Source organism: Poecilia reticulata, chromosome 2, assembly GCF_904066995.2.
Source record: "Poecilia reticulata chromosome 2, P_reticulata-male-v2, whole genome shotgun sequence".
In the NCBI taxonomy this organism is placed as follows: Eukaryota; Metazoa; Chordata; class Actinopteri; order Cyprinodontiformes; family Poeciliidae; genus Poecilia; species Poecilia reticulata.
Window position 1 is genome coordinate 19,051,655 of NC_088831.1, and position 25,418 is coordinate 19,077,072.

Below are 25,418 nucleotides of genomic sequence, written 5' to 3' on the forward strand. Positions count from 1 at the left end.
TTTATAATTTCGGCGAACAGTGGCTGGATAACCCTACAGTCTCATGTAGCCACTCGCAGACCCACTGGACTTACTCAGCTGGCCTCGTTTTACTCTGGAAAACTTTGTTACTCAATCAGTTCAAAGTCTGTGGAGCACCTCGGTCGTTCTCAGGCCCGGTGGCAGCAAAACTTCCAACACTGCCCTGGAAATTGGTTCAAGAGTTTTGTGCTGATGTGCTTTGTTTGGATGTCGCCTAACGTGTTGGTGCCATTATGGCCAAACATCTCTACTCTGGTCTCATTGTGAGTAGAGAGTCATTTGCAGTGTGAGAAGCATTTGCTGCTGCCAAGAGCTGCATGGAGACCCCTATGCTTGATTATAATAAAACCAGATTTTAATTTTGTGTTTTTAGTCTTAAATTTAATTCAAGGAGGCTTTTAAAAAGGTCTTTTAAAAGTCTTAAACTGGGCTGGTTGAAACTTGAAGATGCGTGCAAAATGTGCATTTCTTTACAGAATTCAGTTAATATTTGTTGGTATATATATTTTATTTTCTTTGACTCACAACCTGAATATTTAATGAAGCCGCAGAGCAACGAAGGATCTGAGGCTGGCTTTAAATCATGTCAAGGAGGGAGATGTAGCTTCAACAATCGCTGTTTGCTGCTGGCATGAAAACCAGATTGCTTGGCTGGGGATTTACATTTTTCAGCTCCGTGGGAACCGGAGGACCTGGGCTCTGTGTGTCTCCAGGAAGGTGTTCATTCTGGGTTTTTTTTATATCTCTGCTGCCATCTCATGCTGCAAGTTTAAACAGGAGAACCGGAGGGAATGCCTCTGCCGTTTGGATACAGCCAGTTGCAGCAGTGAAGAGGGGCCTGACGGGTAACTGACCCGAGGCCGGCCGACCTCCTCACGCCGCGTGCAGCGAAGCTTTTCCGACAGAAGTGTGTCTGGGAGATGGAAGGTCCTTAATTCGCCTGCTCTCCAGGTCACTGCAGCGTTTGCAGACACACACTCCGACAGCGATAGCTGCATGCCGGTGTGTGTTTTACAGCAGCTTGAATGAAAACAGATCTGACTCGCTCTTTGTTCCTCATTCATCTCGTTTTAAATAGCACTTCCTGTCACTGCACCAGCGGCCTCGCCATTGTTGCCCGTAGTGTTAATTTAATAAAAGAGCTCCACACGCCAGCCTGCGCAGTCAGACGGCCTGCAGAGAGTTTTCTTGATATATATATTTTTTTCCTCCTACATGACGACGTCCAGGGGCAATTGTGGCTCCCCGCTGCACCCCCCTGCTGGTCGGGGGAGCACCCTGCAGCACCGATGCCCTTTCTCTTTTCCTCCTGACTCTGCAACGCCAGAACGAATAACAATCATGCCTGGAAAAAAATAAATTAATGCACGGCTCAGTCTTTGTCTCAAAGGTCACGCACGATTGCACTCAAACACTCTCTCTTAAACCCTCAACACAAACTTAAATCCCACCGCATCCACGACGGCTGCCTCCAGAGGAAATGAATTCTCGTCTTTCTTTCTTTCTTTCTTTTTCTTTCTTTCTTTCTTTCTTTCTCTCTTTCTCTCTTTCTCTCTTTCTCTCTTTCTCTCTCTCTCTCTCTCTCTCTCTCTCTCTCTTTCTTTCTCTCTCTCTCTCTCTCTCTCTCTCTCTTTCTTTCTTTCTTTCTTTCTTTCTTTCTCAGTCTGGGAAGAAGAAAACAAAATGGGTTTGCGGAGAAGCTGAGCGCTGAACCTCGGCAGAACAATGCCGACTGACATTTCTCTGCCTTATTTGGCGCCTGCTGATAAGTAAAGTCGATACCGCCGTTGCCGAGCTGCGCAGGACGTGATGTCACCGGTCCTGGCCTGGAGCAGCCGGCTCCTGCACTTTTTTTTTTGATCCTGACTTCCACGACTCATACATCACAGATTTGCTCTCGCTGGGGTACGACGGAAAACTCTGGACTGCTGAATTGGATCCGATTCTTACTTGAATTTATTAACAATATTCATAAAGATCTTAGAGCAGCTTTCTTGCTTTTCTTCTGGGAGCAGCCGTTAATTATTTAGATTGGGAACAGGCAAAAAGTCCACTGAGAGCTGCTGGGACTAAAAGTTTAGCTAATCTCTTAAAAGCCTCTTATATTACCTCTTCAAACTTTACGTGTAACTCCAAGTTATTTGCAGAAAATTCACCTATTTGATTTTTTTTCATAGAATGTTGAAGAAAAACGCTGAAATACCTAAACACGATTCTACTGACACACTATTGGCTGAGTTTTACAATCAAACAGCAGCGTTCTTTTTCCTTGGCACTGATTGGCTGTTCCCTCACATGGAAATAAGGGAAACTGTAGACGTTAGCTTCTGTGGTAGAGCTAAGACTGTCTCCACTGTGTGTATTAAATCATATTAATGTATATTTGGGGTTTGAAGTATTAAAATAGGCAGTCATAAGCCTTGTAAGAGGGGCCTCCAGTATTCATGGGTTTCAGTTATTTGCAGGTCGCTCTGGTCCCCAAGTCTTGCAAATACTTTGCTCTTTCTTTTAGTTTTTAATGCCATATTCTCCTTTTCTTCAAACTTCCTAATCTTTTATTTCTCTTTCACTCTCCCTCCTGCTTACATTTATTATTGTTGTAAAATCAGCATGACATATCTGGAAACGTCTGTAATTGTCTCCATAACATTTCGTGTTACTACCATGTTGGACTCAGTCTGTCCCACCACATACTGCGTTTACATCACTTTAAAAAATGTTTTTTTGTAGAGCCCAGATTTCAGATGAATGAATAGCCCCGGTTTTTTTTTTTTTTTTGCCTCTCATTAAAGCGGTCATAAAATAACTTTATTAGAGGCTGATAGGAGCTGCCTTCCCTGTGGGCGACTGTGTCATGCTGCAGAGCGGCGGCTAAGCTAACGAGGGGCAGGTTTAGAAAGAGGCAATCGATTCTGCGAACATATGGCTGACCGAGATGTCGGAGCAAAGTCCTTCAAAGCACTTCAAACATCCACACCCTGTAATTACCAACAGCAAATAGCTGGTTGTTGTTAAAGTGAGGAGGGGTTCACTTCCACAGCTGTAGCCTCATACAGTAGCTGTCTGTCACTAAAGATGCTATTCTGCTCCCGGGTTGCCATCACAGACTAGCTTACATGCTGTGTGAGGTGTTCAAACTGCACTGACAGTGAACTTGGTGAGCTTTAGCTGAGGAACATGCAGAGAGACAACTGTGCTGCAAACAAATCTCAGCTGCAGTTTCCTGGAAAACCAACATATTCTGTGTAAACTGTCTGTTTTAAGACGAATCCATTCAGTTCCACCTTTTAAAGTCCTGAAAAAACCCAATAAATTGCTGCGTTGTAAAAGTGACGTCACACGCACAAGATCTCGTCCCCCAGCTCCCTGGTGTGAGGCAAAAAACTACGAGGCGATAATGACTGCTGTTGGTTCTAGCGCTCAAATGGTCAACATAACATGCTAAATCTTAATGTCTGATAATTTATAAAAGAAAAATGGACGCAGCGCTTTGCTACTAATTGTCAACACTATGGCAACTAGATAACAAGGTCCAAGGGTATCATATTCAACAAGTTGGTAAAAAATTTTAATAGAAAAAAATAGCAAGGAAGACGGAAGTAGGTCAGTTGTGCTAGCTTGACTTTGATCACCTTAATATTTGAATGTGCTGTAGAAATTCAATGTGTTGGCTCAGTTGGAAAAAAGGACAATCAACACAGCAGCTCTCTGACAAATCATCAGCAGAGCAGATGTTTAAATGAGCTAATCAACCACTGCTGTGTTAGATTAGCTAATAGCAGCGGTAGCTAATCTACCACAGCGCTCACTTATTAATTATCCCAGAATAGACATCAAGCCTGAAAACGTGATGCTCTGACAAATTGAATGTTTTGTTCTTTGTTTGGGAAATGTTTACGTGTTTATGGTGTCGAATCCTGACACATTAGAGGCATTGTTGTAGGTTGCTATGGCAACGGGTCTGCGCGTAGGGTGTAAAAACGAATAAGAGTATTTTTTGGAGTCATTCTTAAATGGTTTTCCTGCTTCATTTTCCCTTTTCTTTGTTTCACTGCACTAAATTAATAATACCTGCATCTCCAGGTTTCATTTTGTTAAAGGAATTGTTCTACCGCGGCAGCGCCACTATAATGGAAAATAAAACAATAGCCTTTTTACCCTGTGATGTTATTGTTAACATCACAGATGTTATTGTTTACATCTGTGAATTTTCCAGATGTAAACAATAACATGCAACTTGTCTATAGTAACAACATTTCTAGATACGCAAATAAAATCCATCCGCTCTTGCTTTTGTTTTTGTTTTTTCCCCTTTATTTAAATGTCTCTGTTTTTTTGCAGACCTCTCAAAGAATCGGCTGAGCGACGTCCCCTCAGAGGTCTGCCACCTGGTCGCCTTGGAGACACTAAACTTGTATCACAACTGCATCAGGACCATCCCAGACAGCATCATCACCCTGCAGTCGCTCACATCGTTGAACCTCAGGTACGCACGTCCCTGTTTAAGCAGAGGCTACGCCGTTACCTAGTTACACCGGGCTCTTGGCTCGCCTCTCTACACAGAGTTAGCCTGTCAGCCATGGTGAAAAAAAACGCTCTGAAATACCATCATCTTCCTAAGAAAACTCCTGAAACTTAGTGCAAGTTTACACAGGAGAAAACTTGGTTTATTGGAGGAGCAACAAAGAGATGACAACTACTCAGAAACGTAGAGAGGCTAGCTAGCATGTCCGCTAACTCTTAAACATTCAACTGAATCGGTATTCTTTGGTCTTTTCTTTCTTCATGTGATAAGTGTTTTGGTGTAGAGTTCAACTCGTCATCATTTTTAAAGGGGAGTTCTTTTATGTTTAAAATTAAATTTTTGGTTTTCCTCAAGATGTTTGAGCTCTTTAAAAACACATTTTAACATCTTTCAATGCCAAAGTTCTGCTGTACCACAGCAGTCTGTTCCATTTGTGGTCCAGAATAACAGGAAATGTTGACCTCTGGCTATTGATTTGTTAAATCGTTTTCATTTGCATCATAATGATGTAGTTTTTGGGTTAATAAATATGGTATTAAAATGGTATTCAGAGAAATCAAAACAGAAAAAGTGGAATTTTGGGTTAAAAAACAAAGAGGGCTTTGTGGGGCCCTGGCAGAGATTAAAACTTTGCATGTCCGAAACGCTGACAGGAAACTGTGTTTGACTCATTATACTTGAGTACATGCAGACAGACAAAAATAAAACCTACTGTGCTTTTTTTTCTTTCTAGAAATCTGTATTTTTAGCGTCTTTGGCTAGCAGAGCATTACACCAGATTCATTAAACTCAGTCTAACATCACACACTTTGACAGGAGAACAATCTGAAACTAGAAAGATCAGCATTAAAAACATTAAAGTGAGTGTTCAGTTGTGGACGGCTGGTTTCCGAAGGGCTATTTTTTCTTTTTTTTAGAGTTGACTCGTTTGAGGTTTCACAGTGTGTGGTGAAGGTGTGTGTGTGTGTGTGTGTGTGTGTGTGTGTGTGTGTGTGTGTGTGTGTGTGTGTGTGTGTGTGTGTGTGTGTGTGTGTGTGTGTGTGTGTGTGTGTGTGTGTGTGTGTGTGTGTGTGTGTGTGTGTGTGTGTGTGTGTGTGTGTGTGTGTGTGCGTGCGCGTGCGTGCGTGTCAGTGTGTGCATCTCTGTGTGTATTATTGTGTGTGGTTTTGTTTTATTTTTTGACTCTTAGAAACAGTTCCACACGGTTCTTTTACTAGTAGGTATATGTATTTCTGGAGGATTGTTAAAGTGGAAACTATAGAAGGAGATATGAAACACTTGCTCTGTTTGACTAACGGTGTAAGAACAGAAGTAATGGTGTGTACTTGAACCTGCTATTATCTATGCCTAAAACTCTTATTTTGAAGTGTGAAAAGAAGTAGTTCCCTATTTTGTTCTGTTGGTTGAAGAAGTCTTTAATTAGATGGATTTTGTGGCTGAATACTGGGTTGATGGAGCAGTAACTGGTTATAAAAATAAAGTTTCTCATTTTAAGAAGATTTTAAAGTTGTTCAGTTTACCCAAGATGACATGCTAAGCTAGGGGCTTCTAGGACAGTCAACCAGGGGCTCAATGTGTTTTTGGGTTAAAAAAACACCAAAGGTCCAAATATTTTAAAGGTGCACGAGCATCATAATTTGGAAAAACTAGTATTTGAAGCCAGTGGGCAGGTGAGGGTCGGTACCCAGTTCAATTATTCAATTATTAACCTAGCCAAGTGTCACTGGTGTTTTTAAAAGACCCTATTTAAGATAAACTACACCTAGCCAGGTGGGCTAAAATGAAAAAGGTAATTAGAATCTAACAGAATTTACTTCTTTGCTGAACTGCCATGGAAAACAGCAAAATACTTGAAAACAAGGACTTGCTATATGTTAGCAATGCTAATGTTTGTGTCTGATTTGGGATTTCCTATGAACAATAAACTACACAGTTTATAATGAACATCCTAAGTTAACTACACACATTTAACCCACTGATTAAACATAGCCTGTCATTTGGGAAAAACTTTGTTCTACATGTGAAAATAAAAGAAAAAAATTATTCTTAGTTGTGCCCAAAATATTGTCAAAACTTTTTATTTTTAGTTTGTTTTATATACAAACTATGTAAATTTCCTTCATGGTTTTTTATACAAGCCACATATGAATGATTTTTGATAGTCTCACTCCGTGTCAGTGATATGTGTGTGTTTGGGTTGCAGTCGGAACCAGCTGGGCTCTCTGCCGTCGTGCCTCTGCGGTTTACCTCTGAGGGTCCTCAACGCCAGCAACAACAAACTGGTGAGCCTGCCGGAGTCCATCGGGCAGCTGCACGGCCTCATGGAGCTGGTGAGACTCACTCAGCCTCGTACCGACTTCACTTCAGTCCTGAGATTGTTTGAGACTAGAGATGCACTGATTAGGCCTTTCCTGGTCGTTACGGAGTTCAGCTTGTTTCTGAGTTCTGACGTATTCAGATGTTGATCAGTTCTGACTGGACGCAACGACACATGAAAGGAAAACCTGTCTATTGGTTGACGTCTATGGATAAAAAAAGATTTAAATTTTATGTTTTGATTAAATTTCATTCATATGAATGAGGTGGAGTAGATGCTAATTTGACATAATAAATCCAGAGTCACATTTACTTATATTTACATGAGTAACTTTTTGGAATAGTGTAGATTTAGCAGTATTTTTTACTTCTACTTGAGTGATTTTATTATGAAGTATGACTCTAGCCACTGTGAGTAACCTCACTAAGCCTAAATAAGCAAATGATTAACCAATTGATCGTAATCATAGTGTTTTTTGTTTTAAAAATAAAATTAAATAAATGTTTAAAATATTTTTTTAATTTTTGGATATTTAAAATATCTTCCAGTACCAAAGCAGTGTGTCCTGTACAAAATTAAAGGTATTGAAAGGGCAACCTTGCATTATTATATGATAGTCAATATATTACTTATACGATACAATACAATAGTATTGTTTATTGCAATTTGGGAAAATTTATCATCCAGAAAAATTGCTTATCATGCACTCTCTGAGTGCATGATAAGTTTGTTTTAACCAAAAATTCACCAGACGCACACACACACACACACACACCTGCAGTTTTTGTTAGTCTCCTAAGTTTGATATTGAAAGAAACTGACTCAGAAAATGTGCCTGACTTTTTTATTTATTTATTTTTCCTAATTATGTTTTTTATTACTTATATTCAATTTGGTCTTTAAAATACCAACATTCCCACATAACTTTATAGTTTGGTAAGTCTGATGTAATTTTTAAATATTAAGTGATGTTCTTTTGTTTTTTTAATCAGTTTCTCAGTACCTGATTCACGTTTTTACCAAATACTGTTTTTACTCTTACTTGGATATTTTAATTCTCTTTAGTCAGATCAATATGAAAATCAAAACTTGTGTTAAACGGTTCATGATATCATCCGGTATTCTTAAGCATTCTACTTATAAAAAACCCATTTGTCAAATCTTTGAGGATGTTGTAAATTTAATGCTGTTTTATGTGCCGCAGGACATCAGCTGTAACGAGATCACGGCCCTCCCCCGACACATCGGCAGACTCAAAGCGCTGCGGGAACTTAACGTGCGGCGAAACCTGCTCTGCGTCCTGCCAGAAGGTGAGTCTGTTCTCTATCTGTGCGAGGTTACGTTTTCCGCCCCGGTTGCTCTGTCTTTCTCTCTCTGTGTGTGTGTGCTTAAACTGCGGCTGTAACTTCGTAGGCTCTTTTTAGACCACAGAGTCCTCTGTATGCTCTGCCACACCCGTCTTGTCTTCCTAAAATATACCGAACCCCCAGCGTGACCGCGGGTCACCCTCTGGTTTTCAAAGGTCCCAATCTGCTTGGTGACATCGAGAGAACCACACCTTTCCAGAAATCATATGCAGAGACTCGGATTAGACGTTTTCAAAAGCAGTCTGGTTGTTGAGTCTTTGACTTTCACTTAAAATGTCCTGAATTTCAGCAAACTAAAGCAGAAGACCCACAGACAGGAGAAAACCAAAACAACTCTATTGTTTCTAATAAACTGTATAGAAGAAGTATCCACCAGTGATTACAAATGTAATTTTGAAGTCTCAGGCAGAACTGACCCTATTTGGTCAAGAGAATTAGAAACATGGTTGAATTAAAGTAAATAGTGTCATAGTGTTATGTTTATTAAAAAAGAAACCATTGGTATCTGAGTAGAAGGAAGAAGTTGAGCTGATTCTGCAGAGTTTGTGGGTGAGAATCTGTTATCGAATCAGACTTGTAAGCATATAAATGGGCAATATTATGTAAAATTTACATTTTTGAGCTTTATGATGCTTTCCCTCATCAAAGACACACCTGGAGTGTTGCCTTGATTCTTCCATGTCTGTGAAATCCTTTAATCTCTCGTGGCAACCATTCAGCTGTTCAAAACGGCTGGTTGGACCTAGCTCCGCCTTCGAGGACGAAGCTCCTCCTCAGGGCTGCAGTTTCAGCTCCTTCAGACTAGCTGGCATCAATTAGCAAACACCTGGATGAATTTCACATCTGCTGAGCTCATTATAGGAGCTAATGCTCAGTGAAATGCTGATAAAATTGTTAGTTAATAGAGGAGAGATGTGATGACTTCAGAAAGAGCAGGAGCTTCTTAAAGAGACAGACACCCAATTTCAAGACATTAAATTACAAAGTCAAATTGTTTTTAAATCATATTTGATATATATACATATGCCTGTCACAATAACAGATCTTATTGGAAAATAAATTATTTCAGAAATTCTTGCGATTTATATTGTTGTTCAAGTAATATAATAGTGATGACAAAATAATAATGCGAGAGAACATCCTAAGAGATCAGTAAACTTTAAATTCTAATAAACATTTAACACTGCGACTGGAAGACATTTTAAATATCCAAAATAAATCAACAAAGGAAATAAAATAAATTTTGAAGTCTTTGTAAACAAAATGGTCCTTCAAAAGAGGTCTAGTTGAGATCAAACTGAAGACTTTAATCATCCAGTTTTTGGTAAAAAGAGAAAAAATGGATAAATGATAAATCACGCCAATGGAAATTGAGTTTGTTTTAATTTATCATGCGATTAATTGATTTATTGATTATTATGACAGGCCTATATACAACTAAAGGAGAGATAGTTACTTGATTGTGCTATGAAATGTCACTAATGTGTCTGGGAAACATGTAATTGTGCCCCTTTTAAGTGTAGCTTATGAGCCCAGACACACAAAAGAACCTTTAAAGATAACTCAAGAGTGATTGATGTATTCTACTTCTGAACCCCTTTTGTTTCTCATGCCAGCTTTGCTGCTTGTTTTACTTCATTGCATATTTAATAGTAGCAAACCGAAAGACGTCTCAGAAGCGAAGGTCTCATTAGAGTCTTTACTGGGCACAGGAACATGAGGACGTCTTGTTCCTCGTCTGTGTTGTGGTTCCTTTATAGACAGTCGATCAGAATGATGAACAACTCCGGCCTGTTAGCTGGATGTTTCGCTCTGCTCTACTTCCCCTCCCCCTCTCCCTCTCTTCTGTTTGGATTTACCGCTCCGGTTTCCAAACCGAGGATATATGCGCTCGCCCCGGTGTTACGACCTGAACTCCTGCAGCAGCCTCCCCCGGCGCCGCTGCCATCCTCGTCCATCGCAGACCCAGACGGGGAAGTTGTTCTGGGTTTAATATCCCGCCGAGATGTGAGACCACCAGCGCTGTTCAGATCCCGGCCAAGCTCTGGGCGGCGAAAGCATAACGTTTGGGAGTGAGGCTCCCAATGTGACGATTAAACTGCAGCAGCGGTGGAAAAATCCTCCTCCTCCTCCTCACGGCTGGAATCTTCATCATGACACTGAGATTGTTTTGATTAGTGGCGCTAACGCTGACGGTAACCATTACCGCTCTTCTCTGAACCGCTTTAAACATCTTGACTGACCTCACGGCCACATGGTTGTTTACGTTGTGTGAATTTGATCATTTGTGGAATATTTTTACATCTTTACTGCAACGATCATTTCATTAGCTGCTTGGCTGACATTAGGACCACCAGCATGAGGTTGGAATAAAGAGAACCCCTCAACTGGAGTCTGGAACACAAATCACAGTTTACCCCAGTGGATTATAAGCCTGGTGGGCCGCCAGGCTTTAATAGCTCCCCACTAGGCTAAATATTGTTGGTTTATTTTAAATAGGGTTTTATTATATGCCCTATAGTGTACAAAAAAAACCAACTACAAAGACACTATAGGGTGTGTTTTTTACACACCCTCGTCTTTACCAGACTATGCTAGTAACTGTAAACAGATTAAGCTAGGTTTATAGGGGTTACGCAGCAGTGTTGTAGTACCCGAAATGGGTCTTGGTCTCGAGACTCGACCGTATTTGGTCTCGGTCTTGTCTCGGTCTCGGGCGCTGAGGACTCAGCATTTTATTTGAAGACCAGTCAAGACCGCAACTGTGAAAATATCACTAAACGTACAGCATACTGTCCAGTTTATTTGTTAACAACATTGTTTTCAATGGATGCAAAACGCACTGATTAAAATCCAAGCAGTTACGTGTTTTTGATACTCCCCCTCCCGACCTTTCACTCGCACGCGGCGCTCTTAGACATGCGCAGTGGTTTCCTCTAAGCTGTTCAACTACAACACACACCGTGTAAAACTCATTAACCTACTTAACCGCTAAGTCAGGATGCCATACAACTGTTAATAACAAAGTGCATGATGAGCTACATCATGATTCTATGTTGCTGATTAAATAAAATCATATGGTAATTACGTGTCTGACAGATATAGCCGTGAGTTTGTGCTAAGCGAATGACGATCTGACAGCGTATTCTGACCTGACAGAATACCGTTCTTTGTTCTTGTAATGCTCTGCATACACTGCAATAGCTATCATTATTTTATTTAATTATGTACATTGATATTTTTTTAATTGGCAAATAAATAAAACGCAAGAACGAAAGAGCATGCAGATTGCTCTTTGATTGTTTTCGTTCAAAGTGGCAGCTGTAATGTGTGCCATGAAGTCAGACTGCCTGGCTTCATATAGCGGGAGAGAGGGTGAGAACAGTCACGGTGAGCTTCTTGTGGTTGGTTACTTCTTGCTTGTTGCTCCTTGGTCAGTGTTCATAGTTGGGTGTTATTTACCGTCATGGCATTGCCTCAATTGCTATATTTAATGGTGCAGATAGTGGTGGTTTCTGACATGAGCAATATGGGCGCCCAGGACGTTATGTTTTTAGGGATGGCACAAGACCACCGCGGATTGTAACACAGAGATGGAAGCAAAGCAGAACAAAGTTTGAAAAAGTTTGAAAGCTGGGATTTGGAGATACGCTGCAAACATTTGACACCTGTTACTAAGCAGCTGGTTTGCACCACCTGCTACTTTTGCCTGTTTTCCGCTATTTCATAATCAATTTTAATTACTGTTGTTGTGGTTGCTTTGCCTGTTTATTTTGGATATTTAAAATGAAATGTGTTTTCAGTTTTACATGTTCGTTAGAATTGTAAGTTTTTTTAATCTATAAGTGGGTATTCTTGCATAAATAAGGCATTATTATTATTACTGTTAGTTGAAATGATACCGTTTATTGCAATAATTTCTGGGACAGTTTATTGTGCTGCAAAACATGTTATTGTGACAGAATCTTATTCTGAAGGAAGAAACGTTGACAAATAAAATGAAGGCTGTTGATCCGGCTGCCAGCTTTCAGTTTCAAAATCACTTGCAGCATGTGTTTTGTTTTAAATGACTCATTGCGTGAACAAACTTAGCTGCATTTCCATTGACAGTGCAATTACGCAAATTAGAAATACAAAAATAAACTCACTTAACAAAAACACGGCAGATCAACAGGATAGCTAACGCTTCCTGCTGTAAACTTCTCGTGTGTTGGTCCGTCCAGGTTATAAATAGTTCTTATGACATCATTGACTTTGCTAATTCCACTTTTTTTCTCTCTCTCTCTGAACTCCAACATGAGTCAAGCACAGTTCGTAGGTTTGAGGGATTTAACGAGCGATGGCGTTCAGACGAGCAGCAGCAGCAGTGGGACGCTCTGCTGCAGTGATTACAAGCCTCTTTGGAATTGAACAGCAGCTTTATTGTTCTCTCTGGTGGGAAACATGTTGGTGATTTGAGCTAAAATTCAGCAGAACACTTTTAGCTCTCAGTAAATGTGTTTTATTGGTCTGGTAAACGTTTTTATGCCGGAGCCGCCTCCAGGAAAATGTATAGGTGCAACTGATGTTTCTGATTTGCACCCTTCCTCCAGGGTTAATGCGCTCAGATTAAAACAAATGATTCCACCGTCGCTTTAGGAGCTAAGGGTGGTCGCACGTGTCCTCCAACCAAACTGTTGTTTGCTTAACTTTTAGGGGAGCTTGCTCGCTGCTCGTGAGAGAAAAATGAACCTGGAAATAAGATCATCTTGTTTCTCTGAACGCTGAAGAGTTCCCTGACGTTCTCTGTGTGTTCCCTCAGACCTGGCCGACCTCCCGCTGGTGAAGTTCGACTTCTCGTGCAACAAGGTGTCCACCATCCCGGTGTGCTACAGGAAGATGAGGCAACTGCAGTCGCTGCAGTTGGAAAACAATCCGCTACAGAGTCCACCTGCACAGGTACGTTCACAGAGCGCTGCAACAGGTTTACTGTGCTTTTTCCTAGCAGCTTGGTCAGACAGGATGGCAGGTCTGGGGTTTTTTTGCAGCGCCAGAAGCAAGTTTGATATTCCTCCCTTTATCTGTGTTGGATTAGTGGTAATTTGGACAGGTTACGATCATTTTTTAGGAGACAAAAATGACAAGGAGAGAGAAGAAACAAAGGGAAATTCAGAGAAACACAATCATCTCAAAGAATGTGATTTGAGCCAGTAGTAAAATGTATTCCATGAAAAAACAAGAGTACAAAAGACAGTTAGCTGCAAAAATACCTCCTTCAATTGATTTGCATAGGAAAGAGACAAAATTAAACTCAGAAAGATGGAAACATGAAGGTCTAGCTCCTTAGGAAGAAGTCGCTGCTAAACGTATTGGCAGATAAGATGCAGCTTCTATGAATAAACAAAGCAAAAAAAACAGGAAAGAGCTTAAAGTTTCAAGCTAAAATTACAGAAAATGCTGAATCGGAGAGTAGTAGGAGAATGTAGCAGAGCAGAGCAGGTTCTTTCCGCTTGTTTTCCAGCCTTCAGGCCTTTAGCAGCAAAGCTACAGAGAACATTCAGGATAACTTAAGGCGCTAAGACCCTCCTCCTGGCTCTTTTTGGTTGTTTCCAACAAATTTCTGCAGATGGCAGTAGGACACCAGGGGGGAGGAGGAATTTGATTTTTTTTTTTTCCACAGATTGATCTCATATTCTACTGTCAGGACATAGTGACAGTTTTGACAGATATAAAAGTTACCCACTTAAAAGAAACCTAAAATTAATATGTTTCTTTTAAGTAGGTAAAATATTCTCCTGCATTAATAATAAAAAATACTGTGTGGTGAAGGGTCTTTTATACAACAATAGATGTGCCAATTTTACTCTAGTTTTCTATAGGTATGTTAAATTTCTGCAAAGGAGAGCAGAAAAAAAAAGTGAAAAAATAAAACGACAAAAGCAGAGCTCTAAATAAAGGTTTGTTACAGATATCGGTTCAGTGAAAACACTGTTTTTGATCTTATTGTACATCGAGGAACGAAGAAAAGTCAAATGTGCTTGAAGCATGACTGACCGTCGGCTTGGATCGGTCGTCCTTCACCTCGTCCTGATCAGACTCTCTATTCTGTGTTTCTGCAGATCTGCATCAAGGGTAAAGTCCACATATTCAAGTATCTGAGCATCGAGGCGTGTCGCAGCGAGAAGATGCCTGACTCGCTGTACCTCCCCGTCATGGAGCGACTCAGTTTCACTCGTCCCTCCACTGGCAGGTACGTTGCACAGGGGAATGTGCAACGTACATTCCCCTGTGCTTCTCACATTTGCTTCTCAAATTTGCTTTTTTTTTTTTTTTTACAGTTTTTCTTCCAGACTTAATTTCTATTGTTGACACACCATGAGAAATCGGGTTGCAGAAACAGCAGTAGAAAAACATCTGTCTTACAGAGCCACGATTAGTCATACTTGAAGAGAAACAAAATGTCAAACATGCTGACATTTTGTATCATAGTGAAACTTTCCCTTTCTTTTTCATGTATTCAGTGTCAAATTGGAACCAAACCTGTTAAAATCCTTTTTTTATTGTTCTAGAAGGTAAATCTGTTTTTACCTACTCCTAGACGTTTCTATGGCTTTTACATTGCTTCTGGCTTGCCGTGCAATCCTCCTCAAACGGAAAGATGTCTGCCCTCCATCTCGATTCCAGTGGTTGCAAGATATTGTCTTAAATTGGAAAAAACTCAGATATTTACTCAAACTGTCCGCCGATAGATGTGAAAACTCATGCGGTTGTTTTTTTGAGAGCTTTTCTGGATAATTAAAGCTACGTAACAACAATACAACACTGTACTAAAATCGCCTCGCATGTCTGTTAATGTGCAAAAACTACATGAAAAATAAGAATATTCCAAACTATTTAAACGGCATATTAACATTTTCCATTAGTTGGGATTTCAGGTTAGACCACTGAAATGTTGGTCGGACAGATTAACAATTTAATGTTTCAGCTACATAAATATCCATAATGTCTGTGACATGTGTATTAGTGATGTCATCACTGTATCACATCGTCACCCAAAAGCCTCATCGGTAAAAGAACCATTCTTAACAGCAGTCAGCTTTTCTTCTGTCAGTTTTCTAGTTTTGTGAAACCAGAAAATCAAAGATTGTATTGCCTATAATTAACAACATGCAATGTGTGTTTTTGTTGGCCTTATTGATGTAAACGACCTCAAATCAGTTTTATTAGTAACAACTGACCCCATATTGTGTGTAACGGGACGAAATTGTTTTAAGGAGACTCTGTAATTATGGAATTGACAGTTCACTGTGCCTAGCATCTTTTGTTGACCATAGCACAGTTAGCATTGCTAACTAGGAGCCTCGGTGTATATTCCCTAGAGACGGTAGATCTAAAATTATGTTATATTTCCAAAAATTGGACATTTCCAAATCCAGCTCATTTCATGAGAAATAAAGATTGAAAGCTCAGAAGGACAACATTTAGTTAGTCACATCAGTGATGCAAAATGTACTAACTTTGAGCCACCCACGGGATGTAGGGAGAAACAGCGACCTTAGCTTTCTGCTTCGTGTTACACTAAACATCAGCCAGCAGTGCTACTGATCTTAGGCAGGAGTTTGTTCACCCAACCAACTCCCTTCATCCATTGGGTGGCGCAGGTTGCTAAATCAATAGTAGCCACACAGGCACACCCACTAGAGGGAAACAAACACACCCAGTACAACACTTTCATTCTATCGGCTGAGAGTTTGCCAGGCGACTGTACCAAAAGGCGGTTCCAAAAGCAGGCAGAGAATGTTTCTTAAACAAGCAGAGAGTTCTGCAAGAGCACAAGGAGAACGCTTTGAGTACAAACATTACAAGTTTTGAGAAGAAAGACATGAAATCCTGCTTTCAAACTGAAAATGTGTGCTCTCGAATTATGGCAAAAAAAATTCCCCCATACTAGTGCATGTTACAAAACCTAAAGCCAGACAGTGATTCAAAAATGTCTGTTTGGGTCGTTGTTCAAGAATTTAACTCCTTTTAAACATTTTTCCAATCTAGCTAAGATGGTGAATGTTTGTCTTTTAGTTCTGTGTAGAAATAGCTAATCAAGTATGCTAATGTTGAAGCAATGTAAATTACTAAAATAGCATATCCTTTTCCATATAAATAAACTTAATGAGCTTCTTTCACTTAACGCTTAAAGCTTTCTATTGGATCAGAATAGCTTTGTGTGACCTAAACCTCCCCAGTTTGCAGCCAGACTCTTCATTAGTCATCTGAAACTGATTTGTCCTGCGTCTCCCTGCTGGCTCTATCAGACTGTCTGCTGTCCCACAGGTTGTGTTGGAAGGAAGGCCAAAAACCCGTCGCCTGAGATATTAGCTGTGTGATTAATGGGTGAAGGAATTAGGAAGGTAAAATAGATGTGAAGTAAGAGGAGAAGGCAAAAACAGCTAAAAGTTGATACAGTAAACCTGCTGAATGATGGAAAAATAGGACTGTGAGGGGAAACTGAACATCATTGATATTATGAAAGTATTTCTACAAGGACACGTTTTCACACATTCGTACATTATTTACATGATTTATCACTTAACTTTTTAAAAACAACTAGCTAAGCAACTACATTTTGTTGCCAGATTCAGTATTGTATCTTTGTGCAGAGACAATGAAGTAAGTCTAAATCTAGTTTACTTGTTAAAAGAAACAGGAAACAGATTTTATTACATTCCAATTAGTTGCAAATGATCTGCTTACGTCATTTTGGTGCATTAAAAAACGGCTCAATTTAACAACAGCCCTCAGGACTCGGTTCTTGATTGCAAACGTGTTGGAATCAAGAATAAAATGATAGTTTTAAAGTGTAATGAAAGGTCAGGAAGAAACGAAGGGAGAAGCAAAACTAAACAGAGGGCACTATCCAGGAGGGAGAACAAGAGCCAGAAGTGCTTAAGAGATGAAAAGTGTCGGTTTTCTGGCCTGTCAGCTGAAAGTGAGCCCAGCTCTGAAAGTGTCCGACTTCACCAAACACTCAGCCAGAACAGAAAATGTTTCTATTCTCGTGTAGAAAAGTGCCGTCATGCTCAGCAGAGCAAACGCATTCTGTTTCTGTTCACATTTTCCATGATCCCCAGTCTTTATTTTATTTTATTTTATTTTTTTTGTTTTCCTTGGTTTATTTAGGTTTAGAAGGGTTTAAAAGGCAGCAGATATATTCTGCTGCTGAAGATGGAGAAAAGAAGAGTGTGAGGGACTGACCCAGAAACGGTCCACATCCAGTCCTAATATAGAGCACAGAAAAAAAGAACCCTAATGCCACCACATATGCTGTATTTTTATTCAACTTGTTTTAGCCTTGAATCCAGATGGAACAAAAGCTAAAACTAAAACTCATTTTCTGAATGAGGAATCGCCTTGTTGCCCCTTGTAGACGTCTCACTGTAACATATTATGATGGAAAATAAATTGGACTAAATAGCAAAACATAATTTAAGATAATATTCCTAGAGGAATTATAATGACACAGGTAATCGAATCATTTGTTGAACCGTTAAGAATCTTAGAATGAACAGGAGATGTATTAAACCACAGTTTGAGGTTAGTTATGATTCTGTTTGTGAAGACAAAAAAGAGCAACCTCAATGCTTTCTGGGATTCCAGTGCAGCATATCACTGTAAAAACCTTTCAAGTGGATACAAGCATAAAGATTTGCATAATCAGATTGTATATTCTTTGTATTTCCAACTAGAATCTTATGATGACTGTCATTTTTCAAGATGGCCGCCACTTTTTGAGCTTTTTCAGCCAATTATTTCCATAAATGTTCTTCATTTTCATGAAATTGAGGAACTTTATGTCATATCATCTGTTTTTGACTTTGGTAATCCTGTTCAAACAACTGTAAATAAATGTCGAGCAGTTTAGCATTATCTTCTGCTAATTTTTTGTGTTTAGCGGTTTAGCATTAGCTTATGCTAATTTTTATGTGTTTAGCAACTGCGTAGCTAAGACAAGACCGAGACCAAATGCGGTCGACTCTGAGACGAGACCATCAAAAAATGGCCTCGAGACCAAGACCGATCTCGAGTACTACAACACTGCCTCCATGGTGGCCATTTTGAAAAGTGTTCAACAGTAAATGGAAACAAAAGATCAAGAAAATGTATACAATTTGTCATGTTCAGAATATGCAGGATACAATTTGACAAAAAACTAATTAATTTAATTAGTAATTTAGAGCAAAGGTTAATGTCTTATCACAGCCATGGTGGCCATCTTGAAAAATTCAAGAATATTTTTATGTTTGATCTGACACCAAAAGTATTCATCTGTGATAAACATTGGCAAATTCAGTGGAAAAACACACTTTCATTGACAATTTTGACTTCTTCAGTGGCAATTTTTTTATTTATTTTTTTTGTCAAAAAAGCCTCTGGGAACATCTGTGTTAAGTCTTACTCTTTTATCCACATGCAAAATATTTTGCTGATTCAACTACCTGCTGCACTATCAGAAAAAACGTTTATAATTAAACCATAAAAAAACCTTTAAAGCATTAACAAATGAGTGTGTGAAACCTTTACTAAACGGTAATCAAATCTAATCATCTCTTATGAATGTGTTATTATATCCCAAAACATAAAATAAGGAAACAAGTTACGTGTTTATTTCCTAAGTTGTGTAAAAAAAAAAAAGAATCCTGTAGGAGAGAGAGGAGGAAGCGAGAGAGAGATGGGTTGGTATCTTCCTCTGCTTCAGTGTGTCACTCTCACTCAGTCGCACACACACTCCCCTGTGTGTGTCAGGTGTGTAACCTGTGTAGTTTCTGTGCAGTGTGGAGGACATGGAGCAGCAGAAGAAGCAGGACAGCGACTCAGGAGTCGGCAGCGACAACGGAGACAAGAGGCTGTCTGCCACCGAGGTAGGTGGTGCGTTTGTGTCGCCATGGTTTCATCCTCACGTCCGTCTGGACTTCTGCTATAATCAGGCTGCACCTGCTGTTCATGCTGAGGATTTAGCCACATTTTGTGTTTTACAACTTTTCGTGTTTTCTGGTTGTATGACATCAGTTTTAGGGAAATACTGATGTTTAATAACTGAAAAACTGAAATCTATGTTAATAAAATACTCGACAATGCCATAGTTTCTTAACCCATGTGGGCAAAAAATCTGATTTTAGACATAGTAAGAGAAGGACGTGTGTTGTAATTTGTGGTAATGATGTTAGTCTTGGTCGTTTTGCTTCCTGCAGCCTTCAGACGAAGACAGTCTGAGTCTCAACGTCCCGATGAGCAACATTACAGAAGAGGAGGGAATCAGCAAAGACGACTCCAGCGAACACATCAGCTCCCTGACAGGTAGGAGTTAAACCGGCAAACACACACAGCCTACACACAATGGTTGCAGTAAAATGCACTCCCTTAAATTTCAGCATCTGGTCTTCTGGAGTTCATATCTACCATTAATTAAAGTGACTCTAATGAAGCGGAAATAAAGTTTTTTTTTATTTATTTATTTTTATTTTCTGATGCCTTTAGCTAAAGCTGTAGAGAGGTCAGAATGTTTTTACCTTACAAAGGTATCAGTCAAGAGAGGCACAGAAAAAAGTAAGGTTGTGAAGCCATCCAGTTCTGACTAAAATCTGCCAAAATCTTGTGGGAGAATAGTTTGATGAAACTAAGACACTTTTTTACCATCAAATAAATACAAAGCTGTGGTGAAAGGTGTTGGTGGTAGTTACTTTTCCTTACATGGACTCTTTTTTGGGGGGGTAAATTTTGAGCATTTCAAATATCAGTTTAGGTTCAAGACCTCCAGGCCTGCTGGGAAACTAAAGAAAGAAGAAAGATTTTATTTTATTTTTTAAGCAGTAACAGCTAGTAAAAGTTTCAATCCAATTCCTCACCCATTCGTCGCCAAAGGAATTGAATTAATCTAGCCTAAGTCCAAAACTAAATCAAGCCAAATGTATTTATGTAGCACATTTAAGAACAACAACAACAACAACAAAAAAAAACAGGGTACATGCGGCTAAAGTTCTTGAAGATGTTTGAATTTCAGTTTGGCTATTTTCACAATCGGTGTGCTCCCTGTCACGTATAGTTAGTTCAACCATGGTCTGCTAAATATAAACCGAGCTTAATCTGTTTTCACTGTCACTGTTACTGGTGCATATAAAGAAAAACCTACTCAAAGTAAGCAAACAACACTTAGCCTGGTGGGGAAGCAGGTAAAGCCTGGTGGCCCGCCAGGCTTATAATGCACTGGAAGAAACCTCTGGCTGCTGACAATCTCCTAAAAAAGAAAACTGAGTCCTGAAATGAAAACAAAAGCATCATATTAGTTTAAGGGTGTCTGATGCAAATGCAAAATGCAATTTTTGAGTAAGTTTATGAAGAGAAGGCTCTCGAAACGCATAGGAATCATAACCAGTTGTGCCATCCTTGGAAGCTGTTTCCATCAAGCGTTTCTGCCATATTCTGAACTAACATGCTCCTCCATGGAAACCTGATGCTTTGGAGGGTTTTCAAGCATGAACACTCTGTTTATAGTCCAACTGCAGCGTCTGGATTAAGTCTAGATTTTGACTAGGCCACTCCAAATCTTTTCTTTAATGAAAGCCAATCAGAAATGGACTTGCTGATCAATAGCAAGTTTGCTTGAACACAAGACCCCAAAGTGCTAATTGGATAGCTTCATGAAAGCTGCTGTTTGGCTTAATGACGATATGAACGAGCAGATGGGTCAGAGGACGAACTTTATCGCTTGTCTGCCTCATTGTGTCCGGAGCACATTGAGCTGCAGCTCATCAAGAAGCTCTTAACTGCGTAGAATGTGGTGAGAGTTCAGAGTCTCTCCATTAGTCAGGCAAAGATTCGGTGCCAACCTCGTCTTCTCTCTGGGTTAAAGTGATTGTGTGCATGTGTGTGTGTGTAGAGCTTGTTGAGTTGGTTTGACGTCACAGAAAGACCATCCGTTTCTCCGCTGACCCTTCCAGGGGTCCAGCTGGTAGCATGGCTGTGTGTTGGGTGTGTGTTGCTCACATCGTAGGGACGGTCCGAGTCCTAATGGAGAACAGCAGCAGCTCCCAGGACGCACAGTTTAAATAGACTTCAATCAGCCTTAATTAGGTTAAGCTGATGGAGTGTCACATTCCCTGAGCCGACGAGAGGAAGAAGTGGTCTCTGGGTAATTTATGTTTGCTAACAGAGCTTTACTGAATCACAGCACTGAAGTAATTGGATGGATTCAAATGATTCCCAAGGTTTAAAGATTTTTATTTCCTTCACTTAACAATAATGCACAACTACTTTGTGTTGTAAAATACATTCAGACCTGGACAAGATGTGAAAAGTTTTGAGGGAAATAAACTGTAAAAAGCAAAAACACTAAATCTTACCAAGTATTTTTAGTCTCTACTGCAGATATCTTAGTTTTGAATAATAGTCTATTAACTTAAAAGTAACTTTTCAGCAAGATATGGAGCTTCGTTTAAGTCAACAATTCCTTAATATTGATTAAAAACGTTATTAGTTCCACTGGCAGATTTTCTAATTTATAATATGGGAAACATGTTTTAGTATAAGAGAAAAATCTCCTAATCAGACTAGTATTTTTTAAATCAATATTAAGGAATTATTTACCTAAAACAAGATCCTTTATCTTGCTGAAAAGTTACAAAAGTTAGTTTCCAGTGTATCTGGTGATATCAGTGTTTCTGGTTGCTCTGTGTGTCTCATGCGGTGAAGTTTCTCAGTGCCAAACTGGACATTTCCTGCTGTAAATTCAGCATCTCTGAAAACCATAACATCCTTTCCTAAGACATCAACCCTTCGGTTCCGAACTCTGACATTCGTTTCATTGCAGCCGACCCGAACTCCGACTCGGTGCGCCTGATAGAGGAGAGTCCTACGGAAGCCCTGAACGACCCGCTGAGCTACAGAGACTCGACTCTCAGCACCGGCTTCATCAGCTACATCAAGGCAAGGCGTCACGGCTTAGAGCTGCTGGTTCTACTGCAGCAGCGGTGCAGGAAATGACCTCGCTCCATCAATAATGCTGTTCTCTGCTGGGAGTTATGTAGTGACTGAACGGCTCTCCTCTCAGAAGACGTGAGGGGAGCTGCATCTTCCAATGAGTTAATATTTTATTGCAGCAGTATAATGTCACACTAGACATTTTGAAAGATCCAACCTTTTAATGTAAGAACATTTATTCAGTGGAGAAAAAGGCACAGCTGTTTGCATCTCTAGCAATCCATTTAAAAAAAGGCATCTGACGTACATTTTACTTTTTAAGTTGATCATCTGACTGTTAGTGATCCATAACAAATGAACTTCCAGTTTTGATCTTGAACAATTGTTGTTCAATAGTTTTGTTGAACAACAATTGTGCTTTTGTTCCAATTTTTACTGCTTCAAATCTGATTTTTCAGTGGATTAGAAAAAAATACATAATTATGGCAAAATATCTATAAAATTTATCTCATCAACACATCCCTGTGTGATTTATTTCATTTTATCTTTGTTAAATCTCCCAGTTGTCCAAAGTCTTTCCATTAAATGACACCAAATCAATCACGTGTCTTAAAGAGCAGATGAACAGATGGCTTATTGTACGGGCGAGACGGTGCTAGCGTCTCTGAATTCTGGCCAATGGCTGACGAAGGCTGCATGTCATGTGACGGGTGCAGCTGGCGCTGACCTGTGTGTGTGTGTGTGTGCGTGTGTGTGTGTGTGTGTGTGTGTGTGTTTGCGTGTTTGCGCAGGGCCGAACGGACTTTGAAGAGCCCCTCAGGATAGAGGAAGACTCACACTGGCAGACAGAGCAGACGTAGGTTCTTCAGAGGAGATTCACCTGTTTTATTTATTCTGTCCCACAGTCGTTCCTCGCCAACTGCATCAGATATGTTCTGCTTATGTGTCCGTTTTGTGTTTTTGGACAGGTCAAAGGTCTCAGGGGGCACAGAACTCCATATTGACATGATTAACCAGCTACAGGAGGCGGTGGAGCTGCTGCAGAACCCCAGCAGGTGAGAAAACAGGAATTATAAACTTCCAACTCAGAGTCTCTGAGATTAGTTTAGTTCTCCTCTGATTTAACGAATCATTTAACTTCCCTTTAGCATCCAGAGGCTGTCCACACATCCTTAACAAGCCTTAAATTCATGTGTCTAAAATTAAGGCCTCGAAATGTCTTGTTCATTGAAAAACAACAAGGTGGCTTCAAAAGCATTAATTATAGGCCTTAAATTTTGTCATGGCAGGACTATTTAATCTCGCTTATTCTAGGTAATTCCCTTTTTCCAAGGATGTAGCGACTACTGGTAACTGGCTGCTAATATACCACGAAAAGATGTTAAATGTAAAATTTAACACCTTTTAAATTTAAGACCTGTGGTAAAGGAGGTAGTGGCTACCTGCTAATATACCCATGTTAGCTAGCAAAAGTAAAGCAAGTTCAAATCAGTCGCCAGTTGGCTAGAGGATGTTGGCAACAGAAGTGAGCTAATGGCTAAGTCGTACATCTTTGTAAATTTCTGTCACAATAAAGGTCCTAAATTCCCTTCATAGTGGTCTTATAAAGTCTTAAATTTGAGTTGCTGAAACCTGCGGTCTTCTTCCAGAATTTGATGATAGTTTTTATTTTGTAAACAGCAGCAGCCACAGCAGGCAGGTGTAAAACGGCAGGTGTTTAACCTTTGCGTTTCAGAGTGAGCGCAGAGCAGGATGATCTGTCTGAAGTCCAGCTGTACCCGGTGGAGATGGTCACCGTGGAGGAGTCGTTCAAGTAAGTTTACACAATGTCAACAGACATCAGTCCCAGGAATGCGGACGTTATCATTGAAGTATTTAGGAGAAATTGACACTTGTAGGCATATTGTTTTGTTTACCCCAGAACATCCTGACGTTTCCTTGTCTTGTGTGTTTTTCTCAGCGGACAAGACAGCGATGAGGGAAGCACAACACCAAAGGTACAGTTTGCCAAAACATTTCTACCTTAGAGTCAGGCAGGCTTTGCTGCTCTACTATACTTCACTACCTGGCAGGTTATGCTGTTATGTTACGTAATGATGTTTAGTGATAGATGATGTTTTTTAATGTCAAGTTTGCCAAGTGTAAACTTGTTAATCAAAATGTTCATTTAAATAGTTGTAGAAAAATTTTTTCAGAATCATCAGTTTGACTTGTTTCTTTTTAGAAATCTGTTTTAGGAGTTTGCATTTCAAAATAAACAGTAGTGCCTCAATCAGTCGCCTCCATTATTAAACATTCATAATATCACTCCTGTTTTTCTTAATAAAAGTAATTTCCATAAAGCAAAATTTTGAGTTATTACCCTGGTTTTAGTGATCCTACAGTAGCCCAGAATGGACAAACCAAGTGTTGACTCTGAAGGACTTCACATGTTTGTTTTCTCCTACTGCCCTGACAGGGAAACACAGTTAGACTTTTTTTTTGCATTCTGCAGTTTTACCACTAGATGTCACCTGAGAGGCCGTTACTGATGTGATGTTGGCTCTGATTTGTTCTTTTTGTAGACATTCGTTCAGGATTTCTTTGGTTGAATCAAAGAACAGAGAAAAAAATCATTATATCTATGACTCCAATGTCTCTCTGCCCGGATTTATAACCAGACACAGATTTAAAGAGAAGAGGCGAAAGTAAAGGAGGTGGATTAGCAGAGCTCGCTAACATTTGAATGTCATTCAGGATATTTTACTGTGGAATATCATCTCTGCAGCCCAGAAATTGAGCTGTTAGCATGTCATTACGGTCCTCAGTAAGAAGGTACTTCAAGTTTGTTGGAAGAGTGACTATGACTGGAGATCCTCCCTGCATCTCTGTTGACAAAATAATTGCACCAATTGGAATTATGGAAATAAATTAGCTTCATGAAAACACAGGAATTTAGAAAAAAAAAAAAAAAAAATTTTTTGACGCTAGGATGAGGCTCGTTTTTGGCCGTATCAAAATTTGTGTATTTGCAAAAACTGCAACAGAAACACTTTTTTGGTACCAAATGAGTCACGTGATCAACAACCGGACATTACCACTGGCAGAAATGATGATAAAAACGACAGGAAGTGGGAGTAGGATGATGTTTTTAAACTTATATACAAACTTATTTACTTGTGATTATAATTGTGTTTCTTCTTTAATGGAATTGTGCTTTGTATGTTTTGGGGATTTTTTACGTTGGGGAAATATTGATAAA

The 25,418-nt window shown here is 39.7% G+C and overlaps 1 protein-coding gene across 6 annotated transcripts in view; it reads left to right on the plus strand.

The window, feature by feature from the left end:
- The window catches only part of lrch1 (leucine-rich repeats and calponin homology (CH) domain containing 1), a 72,273-nt gene that overhangs the window by 24,894 nt on the left and 21,961 nt on the right, over nucleotides 1–25,418 (plus strand). For all 6 annotated transcript variants that reach the window (XM_081599412.1, XM_081599416.1, XM_081599398.1 and 3 more), the window contains exons 2-13: nucleotides 4,363–4,507; nucleotides 6,750–6,876; nucleotides 8,068–8,173; nucleotides 13,032–13,168; nucleotides 14,329–14,459; nucleotides 19,035–19,122; nucleotides 19,453–19,558; nucleotides 22,068–22,183; nucleotides 22,969–23,033; nucleotides 23,146–23,232; nucleotides 23,913–23,990; nucleotides 24,138–24,174. In XM_081599412.1, the coding sequence (XP_081455538.1) occupies nucleotides 4,363–4,507; nucleotides 6,750–6,876; nucleotides 8,068–8,173; nucleotides 13,032–13,168; nucleotides 14,329–14,459; nucleotides 19,035–19,122; nucleotides 19,453–19,558; nucleotides 22,068–22,183; nucleotides 22,969–23,033; nucleotides 23,146–23,232; nucleotides 23,913–23,990; nucleotides 24,138–24,174 (1,223 nt within the window). The remainder of the gene's footprint in view (nucleotides 1–4,362; nucleotides 4,508–6,749; nucleotides 6,877–8,067; nucleotides 8,174–13,031; nucleotides 13,169–14,328; nucleotides 14,460–19,034; nucleotides 19,123–19,452; nucleotides 19,559–22,067; nucleotides 22,184–22,968; nucleotides 23,034–23,145; nucleotides 23,233–23,912; nucleotides 23,991–24,137; nucleotides 24,175–25,418) is intronic.